Source organism: Xyrauchen texanus, chromosome 32 (genome assembly GCF_025860055.1).
Source record: "Xyrauchen texanus isolate HMW12.3.18 chromosome 32, RBS_HiC_50CHRs, whole genome shotgun sequence".
Classification (NCBI taxonomy): domain Eukaryota; kingdom Metazoa; phylum Chordata; class Actinopteri; order Cypriniformes; family Catostomidae; genus Xyrauchen; species Xyrauchen texanus.
Window position 1 is genome coordinate 29,984,810 of NC_068307.1, and position 12,665 is coordinate 29,997,474.

General features: G+C 38.1%; 1 protein-coding gene across 1 annotated transcript in view; it reads right to left on the reverse strand.

Annotated features, from left to right (window-relative positions):
* LOC127625792 (striatin-like) overlaps window positions 1-12,665 on the reverse strand; it is a 64,389-nt gene that overhangs the window by 31,102 nt on the left and 20,622 nt on the right. The window contains 2 exon segments of the mRNA XM_052101145.1: window positions 1,028-1,101; window positions 5,372-5,475. Of these exon segments, the coding sequence (XP_051957105.1) occupies window positions 1,028-1,101; window positions 5,372-5,475 (178 nt within the window).

Consider the following 12,665-nt stretch of genomic DNA (forward strand, 5'->3'; position numbering starts at 1 on the left):
CACACACACACACACACACACACACACACACACACACACACACACACACACACACACACACACACACACACACACACACACACCACAGTGAATTTCAACAGGTGCAAAACACGTAGCAAGTTAAAGTCAAGAGAACTTGCGGCGCACCTGACTTAACCTGAAGGGGAGCAGCTGTAGGGTAAATAAATGTGGCTGAAGGATTCAAAAGGGCCGTTCACATTGAATTTGTTTTCGCGTCCGTCTGCATTGTTTTTTTTTTAATTGTTTTTCAATGTAAACATGCACTAGATGGACATCTTTGACCGTTGTGATGCATTTCAAGCAAGAGTGCTGTATTTTTAAGTCGTCATGTCAAATGAAAAGAACTTCCAAAAATGTGTCTCGAGACACCTGAATTAGTTTCCATTCATCGTGAATAGTTTCTTATTTTTACGCAAGAATGCATTCTGTATGAACGGCCCCTAATTGTGTTTTCAAACTAGAGCGTTTTGTGTGGACTCAAGTTCTCATAATGTCCGACATTGATTAACTTGTCTGGTGTGAAAGTGGTTTTACAAACTTGGGCGCACTTGAAAATACCAATCTACAGACTGATATCACACACACGCACGCACGCACACACACGCGCGCGCGCACGCACACACACGCGCGCACGCACACACACGCACACACAAACGTGCTTCTAAAACAAGATAAATCAAATTGATCTTCTTTTAAGGATTTCTGTATAGGAAAACAATACAAAAATGATTATCAAGAATATGAATATTTCTTGGTATTTTCTGTACAAATGTTCACGAAGTGTGAATTATTTTTTCCACGCAAGTGTATTATTGTGGTATAATCTATTCAGATTATTCACGTCAAGTTAAAAAGTTAACCAGCTGCATCTAGAACCATGAACTCCATGACACAAATGTACTGCGGTTCAGAACCAAATATTGGGGCAGAACTGAACTTGGGTTTAGACCAAGTACTTGTACTAAGTGTTCAGGTGTCTAGTAACAGGATGAGGTGCCATGTTTACCTGAGTCATAACTGGGCAGCTTCATGTCGCCCTGATTGAGTTCCGTTCCGTACTTGAGCTTGTGGTATTTGGCCCTGCGGAGGAGAGAAACACAAAGTGCAGGTTTAGCAGTTCTGTTGCCATGGTGACAGCACCTCGTCTGGATCCTGGAGTCACCACACACACACTTGTGAGGACATCTCATAGACTTTCATGTATATTATAGCAGGCTAAATATAGATTCTATCCCCTACCACTAAACCTAACCTTCATAGAGACCTGTGCACTTCATTAGATTTAAAGATACACTAAATTAAGCTGATTTATGAGCCTTTTTTTTACTAGTGAGGACCCACACACTTACACTCGCAAGCATACACACACACACACACACACACACACACACACACACACACACACACACACACACACACACACACACACACACACACACACTCTCTCTCGCCATTGTGAGTGTATTCATGGAGTACAGTATACATACTACAGAAATAGTGTAGAATGATAGTATGCCATTTTGAGCGTATTCATAGTGTGCACATTATACATACTACAGAAATAGTGTATTATGATAGTATGCCATTGTGAGCATATTCATAGTGTGCACAGTATACATACTACAGAAATAGTGTATTATGATAGTATGCCATTGTGAGCGTATTCATAGTGTGCACAGTATACATACTACAGAAATAGTGTAGAATGATAGTATGCCATTTTGAGCGTATTCATAGTGTGCACAGTATACATACTACAGAAATAGTGTATTATGATAGTATGCCATTGTGAGCGTATTCATAGTGTGCACAGTATACATACTACAGAAATAGTGTAGAATGATAGTATGCCATTTTGAGCGTATTCATAGTGTGCACATTATACATACTACAGAAATAGTGTATTATGATAGTATGCCATTGTGAGCGTATTCATAGTGTGCACAGTATACATACTACAGAAATAGTGTAGTATAATAGTATACCATTGTGAAAATATTCATAGATAGTATACATACTACAGATATAGTGTAGTATAATAGTATGCCATTGTGAGCGTATTCACAGTGTGCAGAGTATACATACTACAGAAATAGTGTAGTATAATAGTATGCCATCGTGGGCGTATTCATAGTGTGCAGAGTGTACATACTACAGAAATAGTGTAGCATGATAGTATGCCATTGTGAGCGTATTCATAGTGTGCAGAGTATACATACTACAGAAATAGTGTAGTATGATAGTATGCCATTGTGAGCGTATTCATAGTGTGCACAGTATACATACTACAGAAATAGTGTAGCATGATAGTATGCCATCGTGAAAATATTCATAGATAGTATACATACTACAGATATAGTGTAGTATGATAGTATGCCATTGTGTGCGTATTCATAGTGTGCACAGTATACATACTACAGAAATAGTGTAGCATGATAGTATGCCATTGTGAGCGTATTCATAGTGTGCACAGTATACATACTACAGAAATAGTGTAGTATAATAGTATACCATTGTGAAAATATTCATAGATAGTATACATACTACAGAAATAGTGTAGTATGATAGTATGCCATCGTGGGCATATTCATAGTGTGCACAGTATACATACTACAGAAATCGTGTAGTATGATAGTATGCCATTGTGAAAATATTCATAGATAGTATACATACTACAGAAATAGTGTAGTATGATAGTATGCCATCGTGGGCGTATTCATAGTGTGCACAGTATACATACTACAGAAATAGTGTAGTATAATAGTATGTCATTGTGAAAATATTCATAGATAGTATACATACTACAGATATAGTGTAGTATGATAGTATGCCATTGTGAAAATATTCATAGATAGTATACATACTACAGAAATAGTGTAGTATGATAGTATGCCATTGTGAGTGTATTCATAGTGTGCACAGTATACATACTACAGAAATAGTGTAGTATGATAGTATGCCATTGTGAAAATATTCATAGATAGTATACATACTACAGATATAGTGTAGTATGATAGTATGCCATTGTGTGCATATTCACAGTGTGCACAGTATACATACTACAGAAATAGTGTAGTATGATAGTATGCCATTGTGAGCGTATTCATAGTGTGCACAGTATACATACTACAGAAATAGTGTAGTATAATAGCATGCCATTGTGAGCGTATTCATAGTGTGCACAGTATACATACTACAGAAATAGTGTAGTATGATAGTATGCCATTGTGAGCGTATTCATAGTGTGCACAGTATACATACTACAGAAATAGTGTAGTATGATAGTATGCCATTGTGAGCGTATTCATAGTGTGCACAGTATACATACTACAGAAATAGTGTAGTATGATAGTATGCCATTGTGAGCGTATTCATAGTGTGCACAGTATACATACTACAGAAATAGTGTAGTATGATAGTATGCCATTGTGAAAATATTCATAGATAGTATACATACTACAGATATAGTGTAGTATGATAGTATGCCATTGTGAAAATATTCATAGATAGTATACATACTACAGAAATAGTGTAGTATGATAGTATGCCATTGTGAGTGTATTCATAGTGTGCACAGTATACATACTACAGAAATAGTGTAGTATGATAGTATGCCATTGTGAAAATATTCATAGATAGTATACATACTACTGATATAGTGTAGTATGATAGTATGCCATTGTGTGCATATTCACAGTGTGCACAGTATACATACTACAGAAATAGTGTAGTATGATAGTATGCCATTGTGAGCGTATTCATAGTGTGCACAGTATACATACTACAGAAATAGTGTAGTACGATAGTATGCCATTGTGAGCGTATTCATAGTGTGCACAGTATACATACTACAGAAATAGTGTAGTATAATAGTATGCCATTGTGAAAATATTCATAGATAGTATACATACTACAGATATAGTGTAGTATAATAGCATGCCATTGTGAGCGTATTCATAGTGTGCACAGTATACATACTACAGAAATAGTGTAGTATGATAGTATGCCATTGTGAGCGTATTCATAGTGTGCACAGTATACATACTACAGAAATAGTGTAGTATGATAGTATGCCATTGTGAGCGTATTCATAGTGTGCACAGTATACATACTACAGAAATAGTGTAGTATGATAGTATGCCATTGTGAGCGTATTCATAGTGTGCACAGTATACATACTACAGAAATAGTGTAGTATGATAGTATGCCATTGTGTGCGTATTCATAGTGTGCACAGTATACATACTACAGAAATAGTGTAGTATGATAGTATGCCATTGTGAAAATATTCATAGATAGTATACATACTACAGATATAGTGTAGTATGATAGTATGCCATTGTGTGCGTATTCATAGTGTGCACAGTATACATACTACAGAAATAGTGTAGTATGATAGTATGCCATTGTGAGCGTATTCATAGTGTGCACAGTATACATACTACAGAAATAGTGTAGTATGATAGTATGCCATTGTGTGCGTATTCATAGTGTGCACAGTATACATACTACAGAAATAGTGTAGTATGATAGTATGCCATTGTGAGCGTATTCATAGTGTGCACAGTATACATACTACAGATATAGTGTAGTATGATAGTATGCCATTGTGTGCGTATTCATAGTGTGCACAGTATACATACTACAGAAATAGTGTAGTATGATAGTATGCCATTGTGAGCGTATTCATAGTGTGCACAGTATACATACTACAGAAATAGTGTAGTATGATAGTATGCCATTGTGAGCGTATTCATAGTGTGCACAGTATACATACTACAGAAATAGTGTAGTATGATAGTATGCCATTGTGTGCGTATTCATAGTGTGCACAGTATACATACTACAGAAATAGTGTAATATGATAGTATGCCATCGTGGGCGTATTCATAGTGTGCACAGTATACATACTACAGAAATAGTGTAGTATGATAGTATGCCATCGTGGGCGTATTCATAGTGTGCACAGTATACACACTAAATATACAGCAGAGATGGTAAAGGCTAGGATACGGACTGCATTACTTGTATGCACACTACGACTGCTTTGTGATTCTCTTTATCAGGTGAATTAAATTTGCATCACACAGACTGTGCATGAGACATACAACTCATGGAAAATTTAAGTATATTTTGGCCTTAAGAGCTGTATGGTAGTATGCAATTACAAACTTAGCAATAGTGTGCACAGTATACATACTATATACTCTATAAATTGTCTGTGTACGGTAGAATTATAGTCTGAGCTTACTGTGCTGTGTGCACAATGTACAGTACAGTACAGTAGAAAGAGTATGAGAAGTGTGGTAGTATGCTATTGGTAACACAGCCCATGTGTGATTGTACTGACCTCTCTTGTTTCAGTGCATATTCCAGCATCTTGATGCGTCTCACCAGATCTTTCTTCAGGTTCTCCTGGCCTTTCCTCTCGCCCTGCAAGAATGCGATCTGAGCCTAAGACACACACAAATACAAACACAAATTAAGTACAGACTCATTTAAAAGAACTTTACATCAGCTGGTGCAACACTACCCAGGAAACAACATTAAAATATGACTATTCACTCATTACATCAACCAGCTGTATTTTAAACCATGGTGTTAAATTGTTACTAAATAGTGTAGAATTAAACTGAACCACTAATCTCAAACATACAGTCCAGAGGAGCAGCTCCATGTGACATCATCACCTGACTGACAATTCTTATGAACAATTTCCCAGTTTTCTCTTGTTGACTGTTGTTTTGTTTTCCTGGAATGTCTGAGATATTTCACTGTCTCTAAATGGCATACTGGGCAAACGGCCCGTTTGTGATTTAGTGTCACAATGCAGAAAGTGATTCAGGACTGCCACTGCGTGTCACACTCGTCATTTTTAATTGACGAGAAATAGTTCATTCTTTTTTATATGTCAGTACTCAAGTGCAAAGTTACTCGAAATGCCCATTCGCAGTTTTCGTATCAAGCACACTCAGACGCAAAGTGCCGTGGTGTGGCGGAGACCAAGGCCAAAACAAAGACAGCAGCTGTGTCTTGCATAACACACATATTTGCACTTGGAATGTTGTTGAGATGTGAAAAACCTCCCAGTGAGTTCTCGGCTGACTGACGGAGAAACCGAGCGATCCACTCAAAGGACTGTGTTATTTTAAGCAAGCTTAAACACTGACTTTGTCTTCATCTTTGTAAAAGAGAAATGCATGGGTGAGAAACCATGTTAGACGTTCTCCTCAAAGAGATTTAAGCCCTAATAGACACATGATGATGTGAATGAATCAACTTAACGACTGACCTTTTGACTTCACCAAAGGAATCAGATTAAACCGACACTAAACCAGTTTAAGACTTGTCTGTCTTAAACTGGAGCGAAGCCTCCAGACAGAATATCCCTTTAATGACCATAAATCAATTTACAACATCATAGAAAGCACTAATCTTTAAATTAAACAACTAAGTGAAGAGGATGAGATACAGCTGCAATTCACACACCGCACAGACGGAGCAGCACGGAGCGATTTACTATTTTTACCTGCAGACGAGTCAATTATAATCGGATTACATTGTGAAAGGAAGGCAGAACTCAAGAGACCATACAGCACAAACACAGGCTTTCTAAAATACGTTTCTCTTCTTAATGCATACTATTTGTCAGTTTTATCTTACAATATTTTATATATTTTTTTCAATTCTGTCGATCTTGGAGTTAATGTGTTGCTGGATGGTTTTCGCCAAACCATGATATAGTCTCACATGTTAATGTTTATGGGTGTTTCTTTAACTTTTTATTCACTTTTATTTTTATAATGTATTATCATAGTTTAATATTGAAAGCCTGGGTGAATCCTTGGATTTAATAACTGGTCGATCATCTGTTGGCATCAATAACCTCAATCAAGTGTTTCCTGTGCTGCGGATGAAACCTGCACAACGTTCAGAAGGACTATTAGATCATTCTTCCTCACAGAACTGCTTCAGATCAGACATATTCTTCAGATATCTCGTGTGAACATCTCTCTTGAGGTCATTCCACAGCATCTCTATTGGGTTAAGATCTGGACTCTGACTGGGACACCCTCAAAAAGAGGATTTTCTTTTTCTGTAGTGGATTTATTTGGATGTTTAGGATCATTGTGCTGCTGCATCACCCAACTTCTACTGAGCTTCAGCTGGCACACAGACACACTGACATTATCCTGTAGGATATCTTGATAAACTTGGGAATTCATTTTCGCCTCAGTGATGGCAAGCGGTCCAGACCTCAAATCATGATGCTGCTCCTTCACCGTTGGGATGATGTTTTCATGTTGAGGTGCCCATTTTACACCATACGTAGAGCTGCTGTTCTTCCCAAACATTTCAACCTTAGTTTCATCAGTCCACAAAACATTTTCCCAGCAGCGTTGTGGAGTATCAAGGTGGTCTTTGGCAAACTTCAGGTGCGCAGAAATGTTTTTATTGGAAAGCAGCGGTTTCCTTCGTGATGTCCTGCCATGAACACATACCTGTTTAATGTTTTCTGTACACTAGACTCATGAACAGAGATGTTCACCAGTTCCAATGTTCCAAAGGTTCTTCTTTACCTCATTGATCATTCTGCGGTGTTCCCTTTGAGTCATCTTGGCTGGACGGCCACTTCTAGAGACTGTGAACAGATGAATATCTAAACTCTTCAAAATAACTTAGTAGCACTTTCCATTTTTATGCAAAGAAACAATTCTTGATCGCAGGTCTTCAGAGATCTCTTTATTTGTGAGGCAGGTTCCACATCAGCAGATGTTTCTTGTGAATAGCAAACTTAAAATGTTTGAGTGCTTTTTATAAGTCAAAGTAGCTGTGTAAGCTACTTTGACTTATAAAGTAAGCACCTCCAATCTCGGTTCATTAATTGGGTGCCAGGATTCCCGACTCCTGAATCTAATTAAATATTATGAATGTGTGTGTTGTTATCTTAAGCACATTGTGTTTGTCAATACTTGTGACTTTGATGAAGATGAGATCACATTTTATAACCAAATAATGCAGAAAACCAGCTCATTCCAAAGGGTTCACATACTTTGTCTTGCCACTGTATGCATAAAAGGCATTTAAAAAAGAACCCAAAGTTAAAAAAAAAAGTATTTTCTTTTTAAGTATGTAGTTAGGAGAGATTTTACAGTATCAGGCTGCATGTGGAGACTCAATTACACAATTCTGTTGAAAATCCTGTATTTCAGAGTACGCTGTCTTGATTAACCTGGAGTTTCCAAGGAAACCCTCTCCATCTCTGCTGGAGACCACAGGTAGCACATGGGCGAAATTATAGGACAGAGCGCTGAACCTCAGCTTTTTACTTTTAATGAATTCCCCACAAAGTTCAGCACAACAGAAATGGCAATTATGGTTTGATATCCTGCAGATTAACACTGAACGCTCTTAGACTGAAGCAATTCCAAGAGTAACTTGTGCACTTACATAAGAGCAATTGGCTTTGTAACTTTGGGCTGTTTTCTGTCAGAATGGTCAGTGTTGTTGGAGACAGGCGTTACTCCAACACGATGTCCTACACGCAGGGGAATCAGGTTAAACTAACCGATTAACAGTCACACTGGACACTGAAGACCAGAAAATGCTTTAGAAAGAGACAACTGTCAATAAAATCCCGACACATTACAGTTTTAATATAATACTACATTCATTCTTGGTTCTAATGAGTAGTGTGATTCATGTAAGAGCATTATGAAATCATGTCGTATGTATCAGTAAAAACGAGATTTTAGTGATTTTAGTGATGCTTGCCCCTTGCAATAGTTTGAATTCCCTCGCAATTAGTGGTTGACCGATATATTAGCATGTCTGATTAATTTTCCCGTTTGGGCGAATAGTTTAGCAAGCTGTGACAGTGCCGAGATTCACCAGTTTGCATGTGAAGGAGCATTCGGAGGCATATAAACGACCAATCCCAGTTCGTTTTGTTGTTACGCACTATTGTGTTACAACAATACTAGTCCGGCATGAAACACGGTCTCATTTAAACATTTCCGCCAGCACAGGAGACGAGCACAAGCTCATGATGTTAAGTGTTCATGCTTTCATTCTCCTTCTGTCTCCTCAACAGCTCCCTAAATACTTTAACTGTCTTGTCTAAATACAAAACTCAAATAGTACTGAAACATGTGTATATCATATACCGTCATATAACAAGTGTGACTGCTTTGTGCATTTTCCATTTCTCTTTCTATAACTAGTAGCACCTAAAACACAACCAAAAAAAAATAAAATAATAATAATAATAATAAAAAAAATAAAAAAAAGAGAGTTCAACAGCAAATAGTTTTCCTAAAAATGTATGTGCACATATGTGTACAGCGGGACTAATTTGTGAAATTTTACATATCAAGCTATCGACATTATTTTATCAAATAGTTTATGATGTTTGCAGGAGTGTTGATTATGATGTTTTTGAGACGTTACAGACATTACATCATTATCATAATTAATTCAGATTGAAAGTAATGTCCAGCATCATCCAATCACTGTCAACCATGTTAAAATAAAACATTATAAATGTTGAATCTATGTACTGATGATCATCGTCCCATGTGTGTCAAACATGTTGAGTGATCCAAACAATATCTGCAGCTGAAACTGAACTTTTGATCAGATTTTAGGAGTGAACGCACTTAACTGCATATAGAGATATAGGATGCTCCCTTGCTCCCTATTTAGTGCATGACTTAACCTCCAGTGTGCTGTCTGTCTGCACTGGTCTCAGAACAGTTATAGGAGAGCTATAGGATGCTCCCTTGCTCCCTATTTAGTGCATGACTTAACCTCCAGTGTGCTGTCTGTCTGCACTGGTCTCAGAACAGTTATAGGAGAGCTATAGGATGCTCCCTTGCTCCCTATTTAGTGCATGACTTAACCTCCAGTGTGCTGTCTGTCTGCACTGGTCTCAGAACAGTTATAGGAGAGCTATAGGATGCTCCCTTGCTCCCTATTTAGTGCATGACTTAACCTCCAGTGTGCTGTCTGTCTGCACTGGTCTCAGAACAGTTATAGAGAGATATAGGATGCTCCCTTGCTCCCTATTTAGTGCATGACTTAACCTCCAGTGTGCTGTCTGTCTGCACTGGTCTCAGAAAAGTTATAGAGAGCTATAGGATGCTCCCTTGCTCCCTATTTAGTGCATGACTTAACCTCCAGTGTGCTGTCTGTCTGCACTGATTTCAGAACAGTTATAGGAGAGCTATAGGATGCTCCCTTGCTCCCTATTTAGTGCATGACTTAACCTCCAGTGTGCTGTCTGTCTGCACTGGTCTCAGAACAGTTATAGGAGAGCTATAGGATGCTCCCTTGCTCCCTATTTAGTGAATGACTTAACCTCCAGTGTGCTGTCTGTCTGCACTGGTCTCAGAACAGTTATAGGAGAGCTATAGGATGCTCACTTGCTCCCTATTTAGTGAATGACTTAACCTCCAGTGTGCTGTCTGTCTGCACTGGTCTCAGAACAGTTATAGGAGAGCTATAGGATGCTCCCTTGCTCCCTATTTAGTGCACCGACTTAACCTCCAGTGTGCTGTCTGTCTGCACTGGTCTCAGAACAGTTATAGGAGAGCTATAGGATGCTCCCTTGCTCCCTATTTAGTGCACGACTTAACCTCCAGTGTGCTGTCTGTCTGCACTGGTCTCAGAACAGTTATAGGAGAGCTATAGGATGCTCCCTTGCTCCCTATTTAGTGCACGACTTAACCTCCAGTGTGCTGTCTGTCTGCACTGGTCTCAGAACAGTTATAGGAGAGCTATAGGATGCTCTCTTGCTCCCTATTTAGTGCACGACTTAACCTCCAGTGTGCTGTCTGTCTGCACTGGTCTCAGAACAGTGTGAAATGCACATTATTTTCACCCTAACTCCATATAAAGCCCCTGAAAGCAGCATGTTTTACCCTTTGGAGAACCCACTGATTTTCAATGTGAAAAAACAGTGAATAAATGAAAAGATGCGCTAAAGTACACAATAGTGTACATTGTGTTTAACAACGTGGTGTTTTGTGATACATCGCTCAAATATTAAAAGTGGCATATCAGAGAAACTAGAGACTCAAACATGTTTCAATGAAAAAACACAATTAGGTTTCTTACCAGATGTAGTTTCAAACTCCGCTGTGGTCAGCACCATGTTGTTTTGTCATATGACTGTGGCGAAAGTTTAACACTTAACTGACAGCACAGAGTCTCCTGAACTGAGATCAGTTGGTTTAAATTATGCGTTGCGTATAGCGAAACCAAAACACAATATCCGTGCATATTTAAGGCTTGAGGGTTTAACTGGACTGCATAGCAATGCCACAAGCAAGTTATTGTGTAAAAATATTATTATTATTATCAGCTATCATTACCATTATGTTGAGAAAACTTTGATTGCTACAGTGCACATCTGTTGTTATTTCCTTCTTCCTATGTTTGAACAATTTCTTCATGTATATGGAACGACTAAACAGAAATCTAAAACACAAAAATATTTATTTCCCCTACAAAATTACAAGTTTTGTACATTTATGTAAATGTTATGCCAAATAAGTGTTAATTTAATTTTTAGTGATTTTATGTACATGCCATGTACTATGCGTGAAATCATATATATCGACATTATATTAGCATTATATCAGCCTATTGGCCATCCTGCTATGACTTGTCTGTCGATGTGAGTCACTAAATGTTCCTTTCACCTTGGCACATTTGCTGAGGCCATTTGTAAATACATGACTAGGGAGACTCCTCAGCACAGCAGAGAAAAGGAAACAAGGAAACACTTTTAATTTCAACAGACAGCTCCCAAAAGCAACTCCAGCGGAGGCGTTCCTTCCGAAAAAGTCTAGTTTGTACGTATTTTTTCTATTGTTTATGAGAAAATGCTGGATGTGCAAGAGATTAAGAGCGAGAGGGAGAGAGAGGAGAAAAGTGATCGCATTCAGAAATAGTTCAGTGACGTTGGCACGGCCCACACGCATCCCCAGAGGTGTCTCTTGACATGCCTGTCGAGCTGAGAGAATCGCTCAGACTCAACATCAGCAGCTCTGAGTCAACACAAAGAGCCAAGAATTAACACTTCAGCTGTATATACACAAGAACTGTCATTTTCATGACAATTAGGCACATATTACACTTACATTTGTCTTACTGTAATGCAAAAAAGAACGATTTATAATGTAGAATGAATGTGTGTGTTTGTGTGTGCATGCTTGAGTAGTGGGGGTGTGGGAGAGGGGGGGTTTGAGACCATCCCACCAAGTCTGTGATCTCTATGATTTAAGGACTCAAGACCCTTTTTGGACAGAAAATGAATATGAAAATCAGAACAAACACAGAGTTTCAGCACCTGCTGTACATTTCTGAAATCCAAAAACTAGACATAGGTATTGCACCAACTAAAGAGCAACATGTTTCACATATTCTTAATTTCAGGTTTCAACATAATGTGTACCTTTGTTTTGTTGGACTAGAACAATCTAGCTTTAAACCATGTAACCCACATTTGGATGGAGCCACATATCTCTTGGATTTATCGATATAGAGCCTTTAAAATAAGGATCCAAAAAAGGCAAGATAATTATAAACTAGGGGCATTTTACAGAAAACATCCAATCTTAAGTCTTAAGATCTGATCA